General features: G+C 43.7%; 1 protein-coding gene across 1 annotated transcript; it reads left to right on the forward strand.

The window, feature by feature from the left end:
* LOC136660330 (arylacetamide deacetylase-like 4) lies at positions 1-24,615 on the forward strand. Its single transcript, XM_066637459.1, has 4 exons — positions 1-855; positions 19,818-20,034; positions 21,711-21,774; positions 23,841-24,615. Exons 1-4 carry the CDS (start codon positions 1-3, stop codon positions 24,613-24,615), a joined length of 1,911 nt encoding a protein of 636 aa, XP_066493556.1.
* The last annotated feature ends 1,525 nt before the right edge of the window (positions 24,616-26,140 follow it).

Below are 26,140 nucleotides of genomic sequence, written 5' to 3' on the forward strand. Positions count from 1 at the left end.
ATGCAAGAACAGAAAGAGAGAGACGAAAAGAAACACCAAGCTGAGAAAGGAGAAGAGGGAAGGCAAGAAACCTCAGAAAGCTCAAGGGAATTTGAGGGGTACAATGAGAAGGAGAGACATCCCAGGAAGCAGAGAAGGACAAAGGGACAAGATTTAACAGACGGGGCAGGCGTTCAGCATTCTTATAGGTCTGAAGAAGGAATGGCTGAATGGAAGGATGTTCAACGAAGGAAAAAAGTAAAAAGATCTTTCAGAGTAGGCCAAGTACAATTCACTACAGCACCAGAAGCGCTGGGAGGCCACAATAAATTCCAAACATTGCAATGTGAAGATGAAAAGGAGAGCAGTGACCAAGAGCACAGAAATGTACTATCTGAGGTGAATGACAGTCCGCTTCAAAAGGAAGGAGGAGACCAGTCACTCCCGAAAAAGCAGTGTTGCAAACAAAAGAAAACCAGGAAGGAAAAGAGACGAGAAAAGTATCTGATACAAAAAGAATCTCACACCATGAAAGAAATTGAGCGTTTGCAGGAGGAAAGAACGGAAAAATACTTAGAATTGGACAGGTATCGTTTGAGGTATGATAAAACTACTGAAGAAGAAGAGCAAGGTAAACTATGGGATATTATTATAAATATTGAGAAGGACATGAGAACAATAGAAAGAAAAATGAGCTCGCTGATGAATAATATGGATAAAACAGCTGGTGAAGTGGAGAATGAAGAGGAGGAAAGTATGAAACAGAGAAACCAAGTTACAAAAGACACAAAAGAGACTAATTGTAAACACATGGACAGAGAAGGAAGGAACCTCATAGTGACTAGAAGGCAATTTTTGTCCGTAGAACAGACAACTGTAGGGGTTCTTGATTTAACTGATTCCCCTGAAAGAAAAAAATTCAGACCCTCCAGAACCACCTGATTTTCAAGTGGAAATACAGAGTAAGGCTACACCTTGGAATTTATCCGAGAAAAAGAACAAATTGAATGAGTTTCCATACAACCTGTTGATAAACAAACAAAACACCTGGAAAAAATAAATGATATAGAATTTAGAAGTAGATCATCAGAATTGGAAATGGAAACTGCAGATGAGCACCTGGAGGAATAAGCAAAGTAATGTTCCTTTTAGATTAACCAGGTTATTGAATGAATGAATGAATGAATGAATGAATGAATGAACCTTTATTAGGCATAGATAGAGAAAACATAAATGCAAACATAATTAGTCCTAGTCCCGTTTATCAAAAACGGAGTTAAGATACTAAATTACTAATAAAACATTTACAGTTCAACATAAAATATCAACATTTTTGACAAATTACATTAAAAAAGGCTTGGAAATCACCAAAAGTAAAAATTTAGAAATTCCCTCTAGCACATCTGGTGAGCAGTCATTTAGGAGACACTTCAGTTTTGCCTCATCCGAAAGCCCATTCATTTTGCTGAGAATTGGAGTCATGTAAGTGTGGCGGGATCTAGTGTGCCGAGGACAATAAAAAAGAATGTGTAAGATTGATTCAACATTTCCCAAATTACAAGGGCAGAGGCGTTCTTTATATGGTATTTGCCTATATCTGCCTTCTGTGACCTTGGATGGAAACACATTGAATCTTGCCAAAGAGATTGCACGACGTTCAGAGGGATTGATCAGAATACTCAGATAAGGAGCCATTTGCCCATACTTTAGTGGAATAGAGAAATTAAGAGGGGAGCAAATTCTAGAAGCAAGTTCAAAGAGGTTTTGTGCCTCAATGTCTAGCATTCTTTGCTTTACCCTTTGATAAACTTCAGGGAATGGATAGAAACTTAAAAAATCCAGTGAAAAACCAATTGATTCGATTTTTGATTTAATTTGGCTATACCATTTAGAAGAACCAGACTCAGATAGCATTCTGGATAGGAGACTGCCTGGTTTCACGTTATAATGTAATTGGAGCCAATAGCGTATGGTTAAAAGCCATGCTCTTGATACTAAGAGCGATTGTCCAGTCTCCAAACATAATGCAGAGTATGGTACAGATTTAGGTAAACCCAGGATAGCCCTCAAAAATTTTGCTTGGATACTCTCAAGGGTGTGATTTATAGAGCTAATCCAGATAGGGCACCCGTACAGGAGCTGTGCCGATACCTTGGCATTAAATACCTTGAGAGCAGCTGGTATATAACGATTGCCCTGACTAAAAAAGAATCGATTGGTGCTCTGCAAAGTGACACGGGCCAAGTTGGTAACCAATTTTTGATGAGTACCCCAGCAAAGATTGTAATGGAAGTGAATTCCAAGGTATTTAAAGCTTTTGACCTGTTCCAGTTTCTCCCCTCCAATAGACCAAGTACCTGGGCACCATGATTTTGAAAAGACCATAACTTTGGTTTTCTGAGAGTTCAGTTCAAGTTTGTTACATTTCAGATAGTCAGAAGTTCTATTTAAAAGTCGCTTAAGTCCAATAGGTGTACAGGATACTAGCACTGCATCATCTGCATAAAGCAATGCTGGAATATGCATTGAACCTAGTTCAAAAATGTCCATCTATCTGAAGCAAAAAGGGGGTAAAATCGTGCAGAAAAAGATTAAAAAGAGTGGGTGCTAAAATGCACCCCTGTTTCACTCCCCTTTCAACCTGAATTTTGGGGGTCAATTTCCCCGAAGATGTAAATTTAATTTGGCAGGTGGTGCCTGTACAAAGTTTCTGAATAAGAGTTAGAAGTCTAGGGTCTATATTGAGTTTAACTAGTTTGTCCCATAGCAGTGATCTATTAACGGAGTCAAAGGCTCCTTTAAGATCCAGAAAAGCAACATATAATTTTTGATTTTTTAGCCTTGTGTACTTGTCAATCAGATGAGCTAAAACAGCACAGTGATCAATTGGTGAAGATCCTTTTCGAAATCCTATCTGATCCCATCCTGGAAGGCCCAGGTCTTCCATCCAGGATAGCAGCTTGTTTAAAAGATGTTTTGCATAAAGTTTTCCCCCCACTGATAAAAGGCTTATAGGTCTAAAATTGGAGGGATCACGATGGTTGCCTTTTTTATAAATAGGCACTATAATAGCACATATGGAGAATTGATGGACTGAATTTGTCCATTCAGCTGGTATTATACCTGTTTGGTCCACCACTGTGAATAATGAGGATAGAATAGGGGCCCACCATTCGGGGTCCACTTTCAGGATCTCTGATAATACCAAATCTGGCCCAGGAGCTTTCCCTTGTTTACTTTGAGAGACTAGCTCTATAATTTCTTCAGTGGATACAGGAGGCCATGGGGTGGTTGCTGAAGGATTTAAAGTAAAAGATGCTAAGCCACTTTCACCCTCTTGGCAATATAGGGTAGAGAAAAAGCGGCACCACTCTTGTGGGGAGATGACCATCTGAGAGCGAGGTGCAGTTTTCTGAGCAGAATTGGTGATTATACCCCAAAATTGCTTAGAATTTTTATGTTCTATGGCGGCTAGTAGTTTATACCACAAGCGGGAAGCATAATTATGTTGCTTTTCTTGGATCAGTTGTTTCAGCTGCTTCTTTAAAATAAAATATGTATCGGGAATTTGAATAGCCCCTGAATAGCGGTATTGCTGGTAAATGGATCTAATCTGATTTTTGAGATCCATACAATCCCTATCAAACCAAGGGGATATTGTTTGGGATCCCTCCCCTATACCACCTTTAGCAGAGGGTATACTAGTGTAGGAGACTAAAGTGGATGAAACCCTAGAGATTAATAACTCATATATCTTAATTAGTTCTATCGGATCTGACTCATTTAAAAGTTGGATTCTATAGCTCTTGTACGGCTCCGTGTAGAGCAGTTCGCTCATTTTCTGATTAATTGTAGTATTCCACATGATTTTAGGCCTAATTTCATGTTCATTTTCAAGCTCTACATCAGGGGTGGAGTACTGGAAAGAACCTAAATCTAGCTTGAGTATTAAAGGAAAATGGTCACTCATTCCTAGATCATCAACCAAAAAATCAATAACATTGATCTTGAGGTGAAGTGAAACCAAGAAATAATCTATAACACTGGAACCAATGGCTGAAGCATAAGTGAATTCACCTAAATTGGGGAAATCTACAAGGCCATTTAACCATATTGTATTAAAATTGACACAGAATCTGGCCAAATAGAGGCCAGCTGCATTCGTTTTATTATCTTTGGAAAATCTTTCCAAAGAAAATAAATCAAGGAGAGATGAATCAGGATCTAAGTTTGCGGCAGTACTGAGCAACGGCTCTGAATTTCCAACCCTGGCGTTGAAATCACCTCCGATAAGACAATGGCATGAAGGAAATTCCATGTCTAACTCCTTGACAATTTTAGAGAAGGTGCTCCAATTCTGGGATAATAATTGGTTGTTCAAGCCAGGAGGAAGATAAACATTTACAATTATTAACTGGAGATTGTTAAGAATAAGCTTGACTGCATGACATAATTTGCTAGTTGTCTTGGTGACCACCAGTTCTGAATTTAGCTGGGAAGAGACAAAAATTGTCATCCCCGCTTGCAAACGCCCCTTGGAGCTTATTCTATAAGCTGGAATGTTGTAGGAATTAAAACCTTGAAGGTGTAAAGGAATTTGAGACCAGGTTTCCTACAAAAGGATTACGTGAAAATCACATAAATATCTCTGGAAAGTCTCATCATTAACCTTGCTACGCCATCCCGCAATATTCCAAGAAAGAAGTGTCAAATCTGTCCTTGATGTGAGATCAGGTGTTGCAGATGTAAGTCAATCTGATGGGAGAGCTTGAATGTCCCTCTCCACGCCCCAAAGAAATAAGCTTCTGTGTTTTAGACGGTTGAACAGCAGATGGTCGGTGGGGAGCATTAGAGTTCGACTGAGCAGTCCTTGTTCCAATAGCAGTTGAGGTCATGGTCATCTGTCCATCCATAGAGTCTTTAAGTTGGACTCTAATCCAAATTATCAATAACTTTGGCTTGCTCTCCAGCAGACAAATTTTTAAAGGCCTCCAAAACCTCTGAGGAAAGAGATCCCTCCTCAGCCTCCAGTTGGAACAAAAGTTCTCTAAAATCTAGGTCTTCTTCCCCAGTATTGTCTTGGGTGCATATAGTTTCCAGTCTCATATTACTTCCATTGACCACGCTGGATTTCTGGAGAGCAGCGCTAACGCCAGATGATTGTAAATAAGCTGTTGGTTGTTCTATGTTGGGTGCCTTACCAGCAGTGTTTATTGGCTCCCCAAAGAGTTCAGCAGGAGGGGATGTTAGTTCAACTGTTTCTCCTCCACCTTCTTGTGTAGAGGCCAGTAGAAGTACCAAGTCCTGAGAGTCATCCAGCTCTGCCAATTCTCTCTCAGGGGGGAGCTGTATCCATGTCCTCTACATGGCAAACCTGACTTGAATGGACCATAGCCTCTACTGCCACTGTGGGAAGTACCCTAGGTGTTCTAGGCATTAGCCTTGCCAAGGATTCCTCGAGGGAGGCTGTCATCTCTTCCAATTTATTTATGGCTGTATTCAGAGGGTTTTCCAAAATATCTTGTGGATTTTTAGCACTGCTCCTCTGTGAATCATTAGCAGCACAAGTCCAGGGCAGATTTTTCAAAGTATTTTGAGAGTTAACTGCATAGCTCTCCAGTGGGTCATTAGCAGCAGCAGTCGTAGGCTCCATGCCAAGCCTCTCAAACCTTGACCTTGGAATGATAACAGCTGGAGGAGCTGCAGATAAGCATTTAGAAGGCAGCATTGGTGGCCGGCTCATATCTGTAAAAACTCTCATTGCTCTTATTTCATAGGAGTTCAGAAAACCCTGCATTCTGAAAAGCATCAGGGGGATGGTCGGGCTTGCAAATTCCAGCCTCAATTTTGTTCTATCTGGAGGGGCAGCCAATCTCTGGTAATATTTTAAATCAATACATCTGGGTTCCGATCTAAGTAATCTAGCCAGCGAATCCACAATTTTAAATTTATTTAGCCATTTACCAACATTATACACATTCTTTTTGAGTTCAAGGGTCACCTGTTTCACTAGAAGATGCCGAGATACAGTTGGATTCTCTATCTTCTCCATGTTCTCCCTTTCTCTTCCCCCACTCTTAGACTTGGGAGTTAAGCTTTTTTGCCTTTTATGCCTCTCAGGTTTAGGAGTGAAGCTTTTATGCCTCCCATGTGTCTGCTGTTGTGGTGGCTGGGGGTCAACAAAATGTTTACAAAACAATTCTCAGAGGGAGTTAACTGACTCCTGGAGGGTGCTAACACGGGAGGCTATACATTTTATTTCTTGAAAGAAAATCAAGGCGGTCCTCCCTGATATCACACACTGCTCCGCCATAAGAGGCAACAAGGGACTGTTAGGTGGAAACATACCCTCCTTACCCTCCTTTGAGTACTGAAGTTTGTCCACGTCAGTGTTATCTTCCAGGAGGCAGTCGTTAAGAATTGTATTTTCCTTTGTTGGAGAGGAGGGTGTAGAAGCTGTGTTGTGTCTCCCAGCTTGCAGAGATCTTTCATAAACAGGTTCAGAGGCATTCTCACAGCACTCCCCATTTTCCTTTCCAACAGCAGAAGGTGATGATTCCAATACAGAGAATTTGTTTGTAGAAGCAGGGATGCAAGTCTCAATTGCTGTCTCAGTCCAGCCTGATAAATCCTCTAAGCAAAGTTGCTTGGCAGCTTTCGTTGGAGAGCCCCGACCCGGGGAAACTCTTTGGCGTTTCTTTTTCCTCCCCGTGATTCTTTATCTGTTGAATTCCCCAGCAGTCAGAATCCAATCCAAAGCAATCCACAGCTTGTCGATTATAAAATCAAGTAAAAAATAGCTGAGCCACAACAGGGATCCTTGTCAATAAAAGAAAATTAGGTATGCTGAGAAAGTGGACCAAAAACTGGCACACAGATGTTGTTTTAGGAGCACTCCAACAAAGGAGCTGTTAGCCAGAAGCCATCTTGAATCAACTCCTAGTGTTTATCCTGTTGATAAACAAACAAAACACCTGGAAAAAATAAATGATATAGAATTTAGAAGTAGATCATCAGAATTGGAAATGGAAACTGCAGATGAGCACCTAGAAGAATAAGCAAAGTAATGTTCCTTTTAGATTAACCAGGTTATTTTAAATAAGGTTATAGTTTAATATACGTCAACATAAGTTTATATTAGTTAATTATAAGTTAATAAGTTCTTAAACTTATATTAAGGTTATTGAGAAAATTTAATTTTAATTTTATAATTTAATTAAAATTTAGTATTATATAATTATGGGTTTATTTAAAATAATAACTTGGAACACTAGAGGATTAAAAAGTCAAGAAAGAAGAAATGAGACTTTCTCAAAACTTCCAAGTTTAAATCAAGATATTTATGTTCTTCTGGAAACTCATTTTTGTGATAAAAAGGATCAGAGCCAGGCCCAGAAGGCATGGACTTCAGGCCCATCCTTTTGGATGTATGGCGAAGATCGTGATGATGGAGTGGGAGTTCTTTTCAAACAGAAAGATAACATGAATATAGATTTGGTTTGGGAAGTGCTACCGGGGAGACTGTTGGTTGTTGACTTTACATTAAAAGAACTCTTAGTTAATGGTAAATGGGAAAATAAAAGTTTTTGTTTATGTGGGTTATATGCTCCACTCACAGTGACAGCAACGAAAAAGTTATGGACCCAGTTAAAAGACGCCTGTGTCACCAGTAGAAATTTAATTATTCTAGGTGACTTTAATAATAGATCTAGAGTTTCTGATAGAACCAGTTATCTGAAACCAGGCTCCCAGAGACAATATTCAAAAATGCTGTCACCTGAAGAGAAAATGTTACAAGGTTTTTTGGTCAATAGACAATTAGAAGATAAGGCTTTAAATGTTATAAATGAATTAGATTTCTTTCCAGTTATGTGCAGAAAGGTTTTCTTAAGTAAATTTTCAGATAAACATGGAGTTAGATTTACATATGATCATACTAAGTTTACTAGCCGAATAGATCGCTTATGGGCTTCAAAAGCACTGAAAATTGAAAAATGTTGCATATTAATTACACCTTGGTTCGATCATGGTATGCTTGCTTTCGAATGCATTACAGGGCAAATATATCCAAGAGCAGGGCTTTTTTGGTAATAGAACACACAGGAAAGGCGTTCCAGCACCTTTTTCCCCCCCACTAGCTCCACCCCCGTTTTTTCACTGCTGGCTAGGGCAGGATTTGAACCTCCGACCCTATGCTCCACAGCCCAGCACTCTCTCCATTGGGCTATAGGAACTCCTGTAGTCAAAAGTGCTTTTTGCACTGCTGGCTAAGGCAGGATTCAAACCTCTGACCTTGTGCTCGACAGCCCAGCACCCTCTCCATTGGGCTATAGGAACTCCTGTAGTCAAAGTGCTCAGAACTAATATATAAGGTCTTGAACCCAGCCACCAGCACCTCAAGTATTAGTTCCAAACACTTTGAGTCTAAGAGCTCCTAGGGCTCAATTGCTAAAGTGCTGGTCTGTGGAGCCAGAGGTTGTGGGTTCAAATCCCCATAAGGAATAATTTTTTTCCTTCTTCTTCTTTTAGGTGGGGAGGTGCTCCATGGCTGCAAAATATAAAGGTTGGTTGCCAGTTGCCAAAAAGGGGACCAGTTGAGGCTGCAAAACTCCTCAAAGTTCAGTCCCAGGCAGGCTTTTTTTTGCATTTTTTTTTAAGTCCCAGGTAGGACTTAACCCACAGCCTCCAGCAGGGGGCTCACTCCAGGAGCTACAGCAGCAGTTACCAGCCAGGGCAGGTGTTCTGAACCCTCCTCCCTGAAGAGTCCTGTAAATAAATAAATAAAAGATTAAAAAGTTGTGAGTTCCTGCACTTTTTTTTTTTTTTTTTACACAAAAAAAGCACTGTCCAAGAGGGAAACCTCTTTGGAGATTATGGCCAAACAATCTTAACAGATATGAATATAAAGTAGTGATTGAATCTGTTTTAGCTGAATTGGTTTTGGTGTTTGATTTATATCTTGATGATCCTCCTCAGTGGTAGGAAAGATTAAAACATTGTACAAAAGATTGTAAAAAATATGAGAAAAAACTTTTTATAAAAGAAATTACAGATTATCACAAGGCAGTTGCGCAATTTTTAGAGTGTCATCAAAATGTTAATAAGGGCCTCCCCATTAATCAAGCAATTCTGGAAAGGTCTAGAGAAAAGATTGCTGATTATCAACGTAAACAGAGAATGAAAAGGAGGAACTATAAGCAATTCAGGACGAAGGGAGGGATAGTAGATGTAGATCAATGGGCTAAAAGCAGGAACCCTAAGACAACAATGGAATGTGAAGGATTGCGAGAGACTGAAAATGATCCAGTTAGATTCCGCCCTAAGGAAATGGTTAACATAATGGAAACATTTTATAGGAACCTTTTTGCATAGAAGCATATAAAAAAAAACGATATCATAAATTTTCTGTCAGAACTATCGAAACAAGAATTAGACAGTTTGTACAAAGGACTGACGAATGAAGACTCACAGTCACTTCTTTGTCTGATCACAGAACGTGAGGTTAAGAGAGCAATAGTGAGTGGAAAAGGAAAATCTGCCCCAGGTCCGGATGGACTCAGTTGGAAGTTCTATAAAGTTTTTAGCGATTGGCTGGTGAGACCCCTCACAGAGGTTCTTAATTTTTCCCTGACACAACGGAAGTTGAATAAGTCCTTTTATGAGGGAACGTTAATATTCTTCCCAAAGCAGGGAGATCTGACTCTCCCTCAGAATTGGAGGCCGATTACTTTGACTAGTGTTGATTATTGAATCCTAACAAAAGTTCTTAATGAGCTTTTAGCAAAAGTGGCAGAGAAAATTGTGATTGGGTGTCAAACCAATGGAATACCAGGTAGATTCATGACGGATTCATTGTGTTTATATAGAGAAATTTTTCAATTAGTGAATAAAGGAAAATGGAGAGGGACTTTAGTGCAATTAGATCAGGTTAAAACTTTCGACAACGCTCATCATGATTATTTATGGGAAGTGCTGTTATGGAAGGGAGTACCATCTGGGTTTGTGGATATACTTAGATTGTTATACAAAGGGGAGACCGTAATCCCTCAACTGAATGGTTGGGATGGAAGGAAGCTTCCTCTGTTATCGGGATTAAGGCAAGGTTGTCCATTAAGTCCACTGTTGTATGTTCTGGCTTTGGATCCTATTTTAGCAAAAGTTTATTTGAATAAGAATATTTCTGGAATACAAATACCAATTGCAAATACATTAGGGCTTTTTAGTAAATCATCACAAGGAAATAGGTTGGATCAAGAAAAAGAGCAAAGGAGCAGAAATGGTGTGGCAATAGCAAAACTTGTAGCTCATGCAGATGATGTTACTGTGTTAGTAAAGAATGAAGAAGAGATCAGAATACTCATTGGGTTGTTTGAAAGGTATGAAAAGTGTTCAGGAGCACAATTAAATATTCAGAAAAGTTTTTTTAATTTCATTTAGTGCAAGAACTGATAATATTATATTTATTCCAATGCAAGATGTACTTATCTCAAAGTTAATAGAGAAAGAGCCAGAAAAATTTGAACACATTAAGCTTTTAGGAGTTTATTTTTCAATAAAACGTAATGGATGACATATTAATTGGAAAAACTGGTTTGAAAAAGTTACAGAAAGACTTAAGTTATGGAAGAACTGGAAATTGACCATGTATCAAAAGGCCGTATATGTGAAGACTTATCTTTTACCAATAGTGACAAATATAGCTGCAGTTTATCCCCCATTCCAATGGGTGATCAAAGAAGTGGAAACTTTGATTTTTGGTTTTCTCTGGGGCATGACCCAGTTTCCTTTAGCGAAAGCAACAGCCTTTAGACCCATTCAAGATGGCGGTCTGGATCTTCCGGCTGTAGGACCTTTATTTTTCACTAACTTTTTGTCATTCAATTTTGGTAGATGGGCACAATTAGAGTTTGGAAAAAATAGATTACGAGAGGTAAATTTTTGGTTGGTAGCTTTTGCAACAGGGTGGAAAAGGAAAACCTGGGGAGATTGTTAGTGGGAAACAAGGTTTTCTTATACCATTACACAAGTTATGAAATGCACCGGACCAGACTATTTATGTGATGTTTATACATATGTGAAACGTTGGAAGATCGATTCAGAAATGTCAAAAGAGGATGGGACTAGTGTTAAAGTGATTTAAAAAAGATTGTATTGTCAGATTTTGCAGAAATGTTATTTTGAACCTGACCTAGAAAAAAAGAAAACAAAGCTCACTTTATCCAATTATTTGAAAGAACCGAATTTCCCAATTGAATGGTTTCAAGATAATAGGGTACCTTTTTATTTGTGGGATGTGCGATGGTGGTTTTATCATCAGATATATGGCGTACAGTCAGCCCGACCATGGTTGGCTGAGAATGAACAACTTTGTGTGCGAGTAGCCTGTCAGAGGGAAATGGTGAGGACTGGAGAGAGTAAAAAGGAGACAATAGAACATTTTGTAACTGCGTGTCTCCCAGTGAAGGCGACTTGGAGAAAGTTATCCAAGAAGTTGGACTGGCCAGATTTGGCGACTCAGAAATGGGAGATCATAGTGTCGGGAATGAGCAATGAAGAAACCTTTCGAGGACCAATAATAATAATAATAATAATAATAATAATAATAATAATAATAATAATAATAATAATAATAATAATAATAAACTGGAGGCTTACAACAGGTTAAAAACAGATTAAAACATAATATTAAAAAAAAAACAGGCTGCAATCCTAACCACACATTCCTAAGAGCAAGACACATTGAACAAAATAGGACTTACTTCTGAGTAGACCTGGTTAGGATTGTGCGCCCTAGGCTGCAATCCTAACCACACTTTCCTGAGCAAAAGCCCCACTGAACAAAATAGGACTTACTTCTGAGTAGACCTGGCTGGTCCCCACACAGTTAGAGAAAGCAGAACCCAATGAAGATGGGGGGAGGTGAACACTGGCGCTTGAACCTATAGGACTTAAAGTCCTGTCCTCTCACCCCCTGCTGAGACCCCAGGAGCTGCCCCAATTTTTCAGCCGCAGCCTGATTCACAAGACCTTAAACCCAGCTTTGCACTGAACTTTGTGCTTCCTGGGACACTGGCAAGGCAGCCGGTGCCTGGGGGAGAACGGCTGCCCCAGGGTGTCCCAGATCCCCTCTCAGGCCGATCTCCAGCCGAACTAGCACTTTCCTTCAGTGCTCTGGGAAAAGGGATTTTGCCCCATATACACTAAAGCAGGCATGTTGTCGCGTCCCTGGAAGCCCTGAGGGAACCAGGACAAAACGGAGGGCTCACAAAATGGAGCCCTCAAGGCACCCCTCAGCAAACGCTGTGGAGAAAGGTGAAGCTTGAGGTGTGAGACAGGCTGGGCATGGATTTCTATTAAGCCTGCCTGACCCTCAGCGTGCCAAGGCACAGGGCATGGGCGACAGGAGGCCTGAAGCTCCTGAACCGTCTGCCTCTGCTTGAGACAAGAAGGACAACACGGTCCCAGCAGGATGTGGTGCCTCGTCAGGGACGGCTCAGTGGGCAGCCTCATGACTTCTTAGGAGTGTGGCCTCCATACCTGACAGAACAGGCTGAAAACCCTCCTCAGCTGAGATGCTGAGGAGGGGGGTGTGCCAGGCATGAGCTTAACAATCCTTGAACTGCAGTAGCAGTTTCTGAGGGAAAAACTCCCCCTGACACTGAGGGACTTAGTACTTTTGGGGGGGTGGACAAAGCTCAACGGCCTGCTCAGGCTTAGAAGGGATCAAACCGCATTGGGCCAGTGATCTCTGGAGGGTTGCATGACTGTGGCTGAGCTGGAGGAGACATTGGTCTGAATCATGGCTGTTAATGCCTCCCAATTGTAGAGGCAGAGAGGATGGACTCGGAGTCTCAGATGCCTCTCTAGAGGGGCTTGCTGTCTTCCACAATCACCCCTGATTGAATCAAAGCATGCCTCAGCTGGCTTCTGAAGGACTGTGCCCTCACAGGGTCTCAGCAGCACCTTGCACGCTGTGTGGTGTTTTGGCGGGAAACAGGCTTGTCTTTCAGCGCCACTGTCAGCAGGAATCGGGAGAGTGGATCTGCCTCCTCCACACAGCTTCTGGGAAGCAGCCTACAGCTGTGTTGCAGTTTTGGCAGGAAAAAACAACCTACAACTTTGGTGCTGTTTTGGCGGGAAATGATCAGCCTGCAGCTGTGGTGCAGATTTGGCAGGAAAGGGCTGCCAGCCAGGCTCCTATGCTCTTCCCCACACCGGAGGGGAGCATGAGCCCTATAGTTGTATGGCTGCTTAAGAGGGGCGAGAAGCAACCCCATTTTCCGCCCCAACAAGGAAGGCCTCTTGAGGTGGCGCAAGTCCAAGGAGACTCGTAGGGGCCAGGTGCTCTTACTCAGGGGTAAGGGGAAAAGTTTTCCCTTGCCTCTGGCTGAGCCATTTATGGCCACTATCCTGTGCTGGCCTACTCCAGTGCAGGACAGGATTGCGACCTAAATTTCTACCCTTATATAAATTTCCTCTCTATTGTCTTTTCTCATCTATCCTCCACCTTTTCCAATAATTCTTAGATACTTTCCAAATTTGATTCTCGCACTGGAGATTTTGGAGAGGATTTGCCTTTTTGCAGCTATTCAAGAGTACTGAGCCTCCTTCAAAACATTGCAGAGTCCAGCACGAATTAAAATGGACTTAATCCCAATTTAAGGAACTCAACGCATTTCCCCAAAGTCACCACTAGAGGTCAGCAATGCTCCTCCCTGAATGTCTTGAATGTCTTTACAGAAAGAAAGAAAGAAAGAAAGAAAGAAAGAAAGAAAGAAAGAAAGAAATGTTCCAGATAAGTAACTGAGAAATATTTCCAGAATGACAACAAAAAAATTGGCAACACAGAAATTGTAAGCAAACGGCAAGGTTAGTCTTTCGTTTGTTCACTAATTACTGTCAATGATCCATAAAAACACACAAGTCCCTTTTCATCTTATTCCCAGTATTTAGAATCATCACTGAACAATTAAACTTTACTGCACATCTTCTATTTCATGAGTAAATTCTTTCCTTTGCTGTAATCTCATCTGGAATTTCTATCAGTTGTTAATTCTTTAATCTTTAATTTTTTCTTATTCTGGCTGTTGTTTTCACCTTTATCTTTTAAATCTGCAGGCTTTCTCTTTCTTTCCTAAGTCCATTCTCCACCGCATGCCCCCCAAAAACAAACTGCTTGAAGGAGGGCAGATTTACCTTCCTTCTGCTTGCTGAGCTCTATGTTTTCTGTCTCCCTCTCTCTAAACTGTTCAGAAGCCCGCTCCAAAGGAAAGTACAGGTACATGGAGGAAGTTTTATAGTTTAGCTCCAAGTATACCCTTTCCATCCAGGGTATCTTGTTGTCGCCTGCAGATGCACCTTGCCAATGCAGATCTTCAGCAAGATTACCAGTCCACCATTCCTCTAGGCTCCGCCCCCACAAACCCTAGATTGCAAATTACTTTTGAACATTGAACCCATCTTCTCATCCCATTGTTGTGCACATTGCTTTGAGAGTTATTTTGTTAAAAAATTTTACATACACATTCCAAATCAAATGTATCTTTGATCACAGGGCACACTCCTATGGTCATTTTGTAGAATAGCCCTGTGGGCGCTTATCATCTGCCTGCTTTCCTCATATGTCCTTGCTGAGTTGACTCCTTCTGGGTGTCAGCTAGAGGTGTAAATGAGCTGGGAGTGGAGCTCTGGGACCTATTCTACAGCAGGAACAATAACATCATCAACAGGGGCAACAGTGCTGGCTTGGAAACTTTTTTTCAAAGGATCTGAGCTGAAAAGCTGTCAGATTCTCCAGGAGGCACACTGAGAAATGTGCCTAAGGATATATGCTCATAGCTAGACCATCTGTTTTGCAAGGACTGTCTGAGAGACAGTGTATAGTTCATGCCACATTAAAGCTACAAATTCTGTGGAAATTGAATTGTAGAGTGTGACTTGTACTAAATTTGTGACTCTGGGGTGTGTGCATCATAATGAGTTTCTGCACTCCAAAAGTTACCACCGCAGCACTGAGATGCCAGCCATATCCCTTACCTGTCTGTCATAGGACAAAGAAACACATGTGCCTTGACCACGGTAATCTCAATGGAGCTGGAGAGTGGTGAATTATCTGGTAATGTGAAACATCAGCTGCTCACCTCTAAGCAAGCCCCAGCAGGTCTTGTGCCCAATTTTGTAACCATTTAAGAAGCAACTTGAAGACAAGAGCGACAGGATTTCATGTGCACATGATATAAGAACCTTTGCAGCAGTTACAGTTAGGATAGAAAGGAGATTTCTATTTCTAGATTTCTCCTGTAGTGGATTCTCTGGAATAGGCCATATTTCAACCATCACTTTTGGTCTGTATCTGCGACTATTATTCGCTCACAATTTACCAATCTCTTGTCTTTGGGCTTGAACGACTGTACCTGAACCCCCTACAAATACTGGGCCTGAGATGCACCCTGCTGAAACTTCAATTTCCGTTTTAAAATCATTCTTATTAACAGTAAAAAAAAAATGAAACATATACAGTACACGGTACAATATTTACAAATTACACCTGCATATTGCAAATATGGGTCACGTGTTGTAAAACTGTATTAGACCAGGAAGATTCAGGTTCAAATCTCTGCTCAGCCACAAAAGCTCCCTGGGAGATCTTGGGTCAGTCACACTCTCTCAGTCTCACAGGGTTGTTGAGAGGACAAAAGGATGGAAGGAACCATGTACACCACCCTGATTTCCATGGAAGAAGGGTGGTGTGAAAAAGGAAAATAAATAAATAATAGAATAGAATTGTTAGTTATGGGTGTATCAGTAATCTGAATATGAAATCAATCCAAGATTATGTTCTGATAGTTTCCCTGTGAACAAGCAGCCAGCAAACTGTAGGGAAGGGTTCTGAAAGGCTTTTGTGTCCCCAGGGAGCTTGTGCAAGCACCTTGTTTGCGGACAGTGCAGAGAACAGACAAGGTTGTGCATCAGAAGAGGCATGAGGAAGTTTGGGCGCTGTTCAGTGACTCACCTCTTCTGAACCTCCAGGTGCCCCCCGTGGGAGCAGTGCCTGAAAAGACCCCAAGGGTGTTCAAACTGATTCACCATCTCTCCTTTCCGTGGCTTGTCGATTCACAGAAGTGGCCCTCCTTCGCCCGCCTCTTCATTTCCCCTCTGAACCACGGAGCTGTGTGCTGCTGGGCACTGCACAGGAGCCCAGTGCAGGAGGGAGTTGGTTCCCAAGTGCACAGGTTAACTTGTGTTGGAAGCAACCCTGGGAACATGAGGCAGGATGGAGCTTTGCAGATAACAGGCTGATTTCCTTTCAGCAACATACAACCGAGCCAAACACGAAATCACACTGTTATCTGCAGTTTGTAGTGTTACACCAGGCTTGAATCCAGGTGGCATGTCTTCTGACCTCACATTACAGAACACCCAGTACATACATTAAACTGACTGGCCTGTTTAATGTATGGCCTGTTTAATGTTTAATCGGGCCTCAGATCTTTCGCTTCTTTCTAAATTAATTTCTAAATTAATATTCCCTTCACTGTCTTCCAGTCTGAGTCACTGACTAGTGTGATCGCTAAAAAAACAACCAAGTAGTTTCTGAGGAATGCCACCAAGCAAGAAAGTTAATGTGGGTTCCTGAGCTTGTCTTTCTATGATTGCCTCTCTACTTATTGGAGAGATCTTCCTGAGGCAAGACTCCATTTGCCTCTGATGTCACGAGGGACGCATCTACTTGCGTTCTGCTGAGCCAACGGGATGACACTTGCTGAAGTTTTCTTGAGTCTGGCCTTGTGTATCTGCATCTTCGTTCCGTGTGTGCTGTTTACACGGATCATTTACTATGCTGTCACCAGGACAGATACGCCTCCAGGATTCAAACAACGTGCAACACTACTAGCTGTAGATATAGTGCGTGATTGCTCATTTGGTTTGGTAAGCTTTCCCATGCTTGAACACGCAATAGTCTTGCAACTGTCTTCTCTCCTTCCCAAATCATGGTTGGGGTTGATCTGGGTACCCCTGAGAAATGCCATCATGTGGGAAACCAAATGTGGGTGGCAGAGGGTGGTTTTTTACAGTGATCCGTGCTTTGCACACGGAAGGCTCCGTTCTCAATTCCTGGCAGGATGTCCAGGTCAGTCTGGGGGAGAACTTGAACCTGTATTCCATAAGAGCTGCTGACAGCCAGTACTGGACAATACTGAGCTAGATGGCTCAAAGGTCTATCAGGACTATGAAAGGGAGGGTATGAATGACTGAGCCTTTACCCTGGTCACAGTTCCAATCTAAGTAGACTTTTCCAGGAAAATTAGGAACTTCCTAGGAAAATGACCTCACCCACGTCACAGGTTTGGTGTGAGGACAAAATGAGGGTAGGAACCCTTCTCCATGGAGAAAGGGCAGTATGAAAAGGTGAAACAAAAATACAGAAATGCAAAATAAATTGTTCCCTGTCCCCAAAGGGCTCACAGTCTAAAAAGAGGTGCAGGAGGCAGGGCCTCTTTTGTGCTGGTGCATCTAACATGGAATTCCCTCCCTAAGGACTGTGCCAACTCCAGAGGGGTTCCAGGGAGGACTCGATACATTCATTCTGTAAAGTTCTGGAGGCAGTAGGAGGCTGAGGTTTAAGTTGGGCTGCAATGTCAGTTGGATCACTCTCTGACCTCTACTCTGCTGTATTTTAAAACAGTATGCTCAGTGATTGTGATTTCTATTATATTTTTTGTATTTTATTATTGTAAGCCACTTTGATAAGATGGAGAGAGCGAGAGAGAGAGAGAGAGAGAGAGAGAGAGAGAGAGAGAGATTAACCCAAGATCACTCAGGCTACAGCAACAGCTCTGGAAAAGACAGATGAGAAAAGAGTCCTGGAAAAGATGCCATCTGTTGGAGGAAATTAAAAATAGTTTCCTCTTTTGGGGGGAAGCAGAATAGCTTAAGCAGCGGACCCCCCCTTTGGGTATCACCCCAGGGAACCTCCCTCACCCGGCTGACTGCTAATCAATACAAAAAGACAAAGAGGCAATGGCTTGTTAAAGTTGCAAAAAGAAGTTATTTCCTTACAGTTCCATTGAGTGTATATTTACAGCATCTGATTAGGATCAGAGGTTCAGCTAACACTTAGAGATAGCAAGGCCCTGGAGCTGCCTCACCCTGCATGCCTTGTGCTCAAGATGGCCTGGGCATCAGAGCCCTGGTGTGCAGCATCTTAACAGGTTGGTGGTCAGAGGACAAGAGGAAGTGCTCAGAGTAGAAGGGAAGGATAAAGGGTTAGGGCCACACCCCACAAGGATCACAGAGAAAACAGGCAGAAAGGTCAGATTCACTGGGCCATAGCTTGACCCCTTCTGGACAGCATCCTGCCCCTCTGGACAGCAGAAGGAGTTGCATCAACTCCAACACCATCCTGGGGTGAAAATTGCTCTCCCATTGTTAAATATAAGAAGAGCACAATAAGTGTTATCAGAAGCATCACTAGGGTTTGTCACCTGGTGCAAGAGCTCACTCCCCCACCCATAACGGACCTCCTCCCATACCAGACCAAACAGAATGAATTACAATATCATAAGAAAAAGGACAAAGAAAGGTCCTCCATGCATGCACCGAGTCATTACTGACCCTTGAGGTATCACTGCTTCCATGACACTTTCCTGGCAGACTATAAGCTGGGTGATTTGCCATTGCCTTCCCCAGTCATGTTACCTTTCCCCAAGTAAGCTGGGTACTCATTGTACTGACCTCGGAAGGATAGAAGGCTGAGTCAACCTGGAGCCAGCTACTTGAGATCCCAGCTTATGCTGGGATTGAACTCAGGTCATGGGGAGAGTTCAAGCTGTGTCCCAGATGTGGCCAAGGTCCGATCCAATTCCCTGGTCTGCTGGAGGGCAGCAGTGGGAGCCCATCTGGCCTGCCTGGAGTTCATCTGTGCTGTTCAAGGGGCAACTGGACGGAGAACAGGCCTCCTGCCCTTGCTGGCCAGCACTTGGCCAGGATTTACTCCAGAGAGTCCTGGTCCTGGGTTCTCCCAGATCCAGTTCCCGATTCCCAGGGCCAGGGTCCCTAGGACCCCTTTCAGGTTGTGGACAGGCTGAGGAAGGACAAGGTTTTCACCTTGTATGGCTTCCTTCCTACCGCTGCAGCTGCTAGAAGAGGAGCAACTTCTCCCCACAGCAGCTGAGCCCTTTAAGAGCCCAGCTGTCTGCCCGGCTGGCCCTGCCCCTTCTGATCTTGGAGCTGGCCCTAAATTGTGCGTTATCTCAGACCAGCCTACAGAACAGCTGGGCAGTGCGACAAGCAGTTGCTTCCAAGAGCTGCTCTTGCCACTGGTCCTGGAGGCGGGTCCTGGTTCATCCACCCACAGGTCCCTTGGGAAGCCTGTTGCCCCAGCTTGCGCCGCAGTCAGTGGCCCCCCTTCCCGGGCAGGAGCTGCAATGGGCCACCTGGAGCTTCCCCAGGTCTGTGTGGGACCGCCCAGCCCCCAGCGGATGGCACAAAATGGAAAGGCCAGTCCTTCTGCCACACTGAGGCGGGCTGCCCCATGCCATGCTATTATCCATAAATAAAATTTTCCAAAAGGTCTCCAAAATTTTGGTCACTAGAGGTGTCACCCTCCCCCCCCCACTCTGTCTGCATGCCTTGCACGCCTAGTGTTGGCACTTGTTATAATGTCAGGTCAAATGGGTGAGAGCAGAAGATGCACCCTGACTATGTGGGAGTACATCCCCCCCCCAAAAGCATTTATCACCTCATCTCAAGGAGGCAGAATTCACTTGCAAAGTGTTTTAAAATATCCAACATTAAATGTGTCCTGCTTTATTCTCTGTATGTTATTCTGAAATTAGGGGACGTTTTTGGTGAAGCTTGGTGTCTGCGGGGAATTTACATTGCCACGGCTAGTGTTTGATGGAATTCCAGCTTCACAGGACTCAAACCTGCTCATCAAGGATCTGGTTTTTGACGATGTCCCCGTGAGAGTGTACTGGCCCAAAACACCAGTTGCTGTCCGAAGGAAGGGATTTCTCTACCTTCATGGTGGAATGGGTCTACTTGGGAGCTTTCGTAAGTTCTTTTGAGAACTTTTTGAGGATTTACTTTTGAGGACTTTTTGGTTGGGAGACTTTAAAAAAACATGTCACGGACCTTCACAATAGCAGTTCTCAAAACCTTGACACATTTGGTCCTTGGACCTATGCCAACTCTTTAGCTGGTGTGAGTACAAGTAGGCTCAGGGCAGGTTGGTGTGGGCAAAAGAGGATAAGACCTTGGTGTGCCTGGCTGTGATGAAAATCGTTCCCCTCCCGCTTCCAAAAGGCCAACATCCTGAGCCATTCCTCACCCTTCCCTGATCCTCCCCTGAAACCCCCCAACAGTTAAGCAACCTGCTCCATGGGAGCATGGGAGGTTCTACCTATGCCAACGAACCAGGCTTCCAGAAATGGGATCCATCTCAGTTCTAGGACCATAGGACACTGCCTTCAAATGAGTCAGACTGAATCCATCATGGGCTTCTCAGTTGTCCTCTAAGGCAGGGGGTGTCAATCTAATTTCATACAGCATGCCAAAGGCATACCCGCTGAGGGCCCGAAGTGATGACAGAAAGCAGGAAGTGATGACCAGAAATAAGTACTTTTTTCCCTCACTTTGGGACTCATTAGCTGCAAAGAGCAGAAGAGAAAATACGCAAATCTTGATAATGTTTCAAAATATGGGAGAGCCCAATTATCACGTGGGCCACCCTTTCAGCAGTGACATCTTAGAACAGCTCAGCAGCTGAGAGCAGATGATGGTGGTGCTGGGAGAGCCCGAGAGCTGGATAAAGAGCTTCAGGGGGCTGCGTCTGGCCTGCAGGCCTTTGACACCCCTGCTCTGGGGCTTCAGACCTTGCCCTACCAGGAGATGCAGTGCAGCAGGTGACTGAGTTCAGAACCTGAACCTTCTGCATGCACAGCAGGTTCTCTGCTACTGAACTACACTCCTTCCTTCTAATTCCCTTTTCTTTCATGACACGCTTTTATTTATCTTAGGGCGCAATCCTAGTCCTCACTTGGGCTGGCGCAAGTCCCTTGTGCCAGCCAAATGTTGTCGCGAAAGTGCCGTCAAGCACTTTCACGCTGACGCAACTGTGCTTTGACTGGCACAAGGGACTTGTGCCAGCCTCCTTGCACCAACATGGGTCCCGGGGAGGGTGGTTTTGTACTGTCTGAGCTTGGCTGGCATGGGGATAAGAAGGGGGCATGGGGAGTGGGGGTTGGAGGGAGGTGTTCCAGGGCAGGGGGTGGGTGTTCCCTGGGGAGGGTGGGCGGGCGGGCGGGCAGGGAGCAGGAGGCAGGGTCAGGACCTGGCAGTTATGCTGGATCCTAGCTCCATTCCAGGGCAGTCTGGAACAGTTCCGGACTGCTTGGATTTGCGCCGCCAATTGAGGAGGTGCAGATCTGAGTAGCCCCATTGGAATGGCAGTGGCTCTTCCTGGGGTAAGGGGAAAAGTTTCCCCTTGCCTTTGGGTGAGCCTCTGGCTGCCTGCAACCTGCACTGGATACAGCACAGGCACACTGGGCTTCCTGTTCCAGTGCAAGTTAGGATAGGGCTGCCCTTGATTAGAATGGAACAAAATAATGGAATCATATCCACTCCCAGTGCCTCCCCGGCTTAATGGCATCCGCAGAAAAGATGTTATTGCTTCATTGATGATCATTGAACCTGTCCACTAATCTCCATTGGAAAAACTTGTTTTTCAGGAGGATACGGACGGGTTTGCCATGCCATTGTCCGAGAAAGTGATTCTGTGGTTGTGTGTGTCAGGTACGTGGCTTTGTACTCATGGTGTTAGAAAGGAGTACATTACTATGGGCTGTAGGGTTTGCTTATAAATTCTGGGTTGTTTGGGACTGCCTGCCCCCAAACAGCAGGCTCACTCCCTGGTGCAGAGTCCGTGTGTGTGTGTGACCAGAAGGGGGCAGCCTCATGTTAACCAAGTCACTGTTGCAGGACTATGCTTTCTGGGAGCAGAGCAGGTCTAAAAGAAATCTGTCATTGTGGCCTCATCCCAGGACGTCGGTAAACTTCATGTTCACAGTTCCATTGATTGTATTTGCCAGGGCAGTGTTTCTCAGACTGAGGGTTGGGACCCACTAGGTGGGTCCACTAGAAGCCAATTTCAAGTGGGTCCCCATTCATTTCAACGTGTATTTTATTTTAATATATTAAACTTGATGCTACCATGGTATGTGACTGCATTTTTGGAAATGTTACAGATCTATAGCAGGCTACTAGGCAGGAATGGGAACTTGAGTAGGGGCATTGACTTGAGTCTGAGGCCACCTGACTTAGCACTGATTCCCCTCACATGCGCACTTGAGCCTGTTTTTTCAGCACATGAAAGACCTTGCAGCAGGGAAGTTCCATTCAGGATACAGTGAAGGGTTAATGTTTTGGTTTTGCATGAGGGGAAGTTAGAGCATGCTCTCTTGCCTGTCTCTGACAGGAACCAATGATCATTGGATGAAGGATGGGCAGTCTGATATTTTCTTTGACTGATGTAGGGCAGGAGGAGGAGCCCAAGGGGATTCTTGCCTTAGATTGGCTGGAGAAGCCCAGGGTGGGGGAGGAGGTGGTTCATAGCAATCATGCTTTTGAACCTCATGGCTCCAGTAGCGTAGCTAGAGGGGGTGCAAAGCACTAAGTTTTGCAGGGAGCCTCAACTCAGCTTGCAAAGCAGTACATGTTACACGGAGCCTCACTGCTAGCTGACCAGAATGGTTCTGAAACAGGGACATTCAGTTCAGGGCAGCAAGTGAAGCAGAACCAGCCTATCATAGTTCATGGAAGAACACTGCAGCTGCCCCACCTGCTTACACCCATGGAGGCTCTCCTTACACCTGAGAAAGTGGGTGTAAAGAGAGCCTCCTCTGGTGTAAGGAGAGCCTCCTCAGGTGTAAGCAGGTGAGGCAGCTGTGGTTCTTTTCCACAAACAGCAATACAGTTCTGCCTTACCTGCCACCCTGCTCTGAAGGGGAGGGGGCCACTTGCACACCTGCAGTGAGGCCCCATGAGACGTCTAGTGCTTTGCAAGCTGAAGTGAGGCTCCCTGCAAAACTTAGTGCTTTGCAACCTTTCTAGCTACAATGGGACTACTTCTGAGTTGAGGTTTGAGTCGTCCTGGTAAGCTTACCGGCTGTTACGCGTGACCCTCGTCCCTCTTGCCACTTTTGTCTCCACTCTCTCGCAGTCCGTTGCACCCCCTCCTGCGTTGTTTAGAGATGGGATGGGGACATCAGGGGAGTATTAAATGAGAACTCCAACACACACACCCCAGCAGCAGCTCTGCTTCTTTTCACAGCTGGCTTTTTAATGGGAATGACTCATGATTCAAGTCTTTTTGAGTCACGAAAATGCTCTGGATGACTAAGAAAGTGCCCCCTTAATGACTAGTTTTTGAGTCAAGTCACAGGGGGCAGAGACTCATGACTCAACTCAAGCCACTCTGGACTTGGCCATCCCTGCTACTGGGTATACACTTCTAACAGTGATAGTCAATGGGGCTTACTTCAGGGTACTATGGATAGGATTGCAGCCTTTGGGAAGTTTGGGGGGGATTCTTTTTAAACAGACGAACAACTGCTTGGGAGGGTTAGGAGGGTTCTTCTTTAAAATAATTTTTAAAACTTATTGTAAACTTTTAATTTACTTAATTTGATTTTGTGTATGGAAGTGTTAAATACTGACATCGCTTCCAGTGGGTCCCAACATTCTCAAAAGGGGGTCCTGGTGCTATAAAGTTTGAGGACCACTGTGCTAGGGGTTATTCAATCACATAAAAAAGTATAAAAATAATGAATTTGAACCATTTTTGTAATTACGTACTTTAGGTTTCGTTTAGCTCCTGAGCATCCATACCCAACCCAGATAAGAGACTGTCTCACGGCTGCCATACAGTTTCTGAAGCACGCTGAAGATTACGGAGTTGACCCCAATCGTATTATTATAGGTGGGGATAGTTCTGGCGGCACATATGCTGCAGCAGTTGCCCAAGAACTGGTGTCCCAAGTGGATCTCCCAAGGCTCCGAGCACAGATTCTGATCTACCTGTTCCTCCAGGCCCTGGATTTCAATTTGCCTTCCTACCAGCAATATCACTCTGCTGCTCTTTTATGCAAAAGAGTAGCTATCAAATTTGGGTTCATTGCTCTTGGTAAGCAGGTTAGAGATCTGAATGGAGTGATGAAGAATGCCCATGTTCCTGAGGCCATGAGGGTGAAATACAGCAAATGGATTAGTGCCGACCTCATTCCGGCTGAGTTCAAGGTCAAGGCCTCTGAGCCCCCAGTGCTTGCTCCATTTTCAGAAGAACTGTATGAGGTGTGCAAGGCAGCACTTGAGACCAGGTTCTCCCCACTTCTAGCTGATGATGAGCTTATCCGGCAACTGCCCGAGACTTTCCTTTTGACCTGCGAATACGACATTCTCAGGGACGACGGACTTTTGTACAAGAAACGCTTAGAGGACCATGGCGTGCCGGTGACCTGGTGCCATGCTCAGGATGGCTTCCATGGGATCCTCCTACTGTTTGAATATCCGTTTGTTGAATCTCAAAGCTCAAAGGACTGTTTCAAATGCGCGATGCATTTTTTGCAAGGTATCTAATAAAAACCAATGTTCATCAGCAAGTGATATCTTCATATTGCTGCACAGGGACAGTCATTTGCGTTTAGTAACCTGAATTGTTTGACAATAAATGGCTGTTAAGTCCTTCGTGTTGCACTGTAATGGAGAAGCTGTTTCACTGTTGATGTTTTGGATCAAGTGTTTCCCAAATTGCTCTTTTAAAGTCATGCTAACATTTCACATCAAAAGTGTTCCACGTTGGTGGTAGTTTTAGCAGCCAGGGAATGGTAGCAGTAATGGCCTCTGTGAGCACCACATAGGGGAGGAGTGGAAACTCCCAGGAAGACATGGGCTAACTGGTTGAAACAGAGCTTTTCTTTTTTAATGCTAACTCTGACGCTGGCCTTGTAAAAAGACGGAAGTGCTGTTGGTCCTCCCTACCCACCGACAGGGAATTACTTTGGTTGAAACTGGACAAATTAGGTCTGGATAAGTGACTCCTTCTCTTAATTTAAGATACAAGATACAAGAAACCTTTATTGGCATATTTAAAATCCAAGCAGTATAAAACAAAAGATTGGATGGAGGGATACATGAATCAGTTTACCTCCAACCATGACTAACCAGGCCTTGCTGCCACGTATCAACCATTTGTGACCATCATAGAAATACGTCTCTTAGTTATCATATTTATATATTTGGCCACCACCCCAGAAAGCTCTTCATTTACCCCACTAAGTATGTATATAATTTTATTCTGGTCATTCCGACCACCTTCTCTTAATTAGGAAGCTCTACTCGGAGACTAACTGCTGTGTTAAATTAACACCCTGTGGGAAACTTTCAGCCTCAATTCCCACAAACATAGGAGACAAACAAGGAAGTGTTCTGGCCCCTACATTGTTTAATGCAGTGGTTCTCACACCTTTTAGACCGGGACCCACTTTGCAGAGTGACAATCTGTCTGGGACCCACCAGAAGTGATGTCATCAACTTGGAAGTGATGTCATGGCCAGAAGTGACCTAATCAAGCAGGAAGTAACATCACTGTTCTCATCTAGTAGTTCATAAACTGCAAATGACAAGAGAAAATAGTCCAGCTCAGAAGCTTGTTTCAATTCTCACCACACACACACACACACACACACACACACACACACACACACACAACCATTGCTACCAAGCATCCCACTTGTTGACAGTATTAAAGGGAGAGTATCCCATCCTATTAGCTTTTATTGGGTTATTTCTCAGCCATTTTCCAATAGCAAAGTACAAGGAGAAAAAAAAACTATTTAAACCTTGACACAAGCAATATAATATCCTGGACTACAGGATTGCCAGAGCAAATATTCTGCAAAAGTCGGCTTGGAAGAAGATCAGCATCTCAGCTTATAAGAGCCACAAAAGCTGTAGGAAGGGCTTTCTATGCACCACTTGCACATCAGGCTTAGATAACTGTGTCTTGCTCACACACCAGCCAGTATTTTCACTAATAGTAAAAAGCCAAACATCTAGGCTGCAAAGGAGATCACAGGGACAGACTGCTACCTTGCATTTCAGA

This window comes from Tiliqua scincoides, chromosome 9 (assembly GCF_035046505.1).
Source record: "Tiliqua scincoides isolate rTilSci1 chromosome 9, rTilSci1.hap2, whole genome shotgun sequence".
Classification (NCBI taxonomy): domain Eukaryota; kingdom Metazoa; phylum Chordata; class Lepidosauria; order Squamata; family Scincidae; genus Tiliqua; species Tiliqua scincoides.

What these genes read in the sequence shown, in the direction of transcription:
- LOC136660330 (XM_066637459.1), top strand. Translation starts at nt 1, where the DNA reads ATGCAAGAACAGAAAGAGAGAGACGAAAAGAAACACCAAGCTGAGAAA. An exon ending in GGGTCTACTTGGGAGCTTTC is followed by an intron (nt 20,035 to 21,710) that starts GTAAGTTCTTTT and finishes CTTGTTTTTCAG; the next exon opens with GAGGATACGGACGGGTTTGC. An exon ending in TCTGTGGTTGTGTGTGTCAG is followed by an intron (nt 21,775 to 23,840) that starts GTACGTGGCTTT and finishes TACGTACTTTAG; the next exon opens with GTTTCGTTTAGCTCCTGAGC.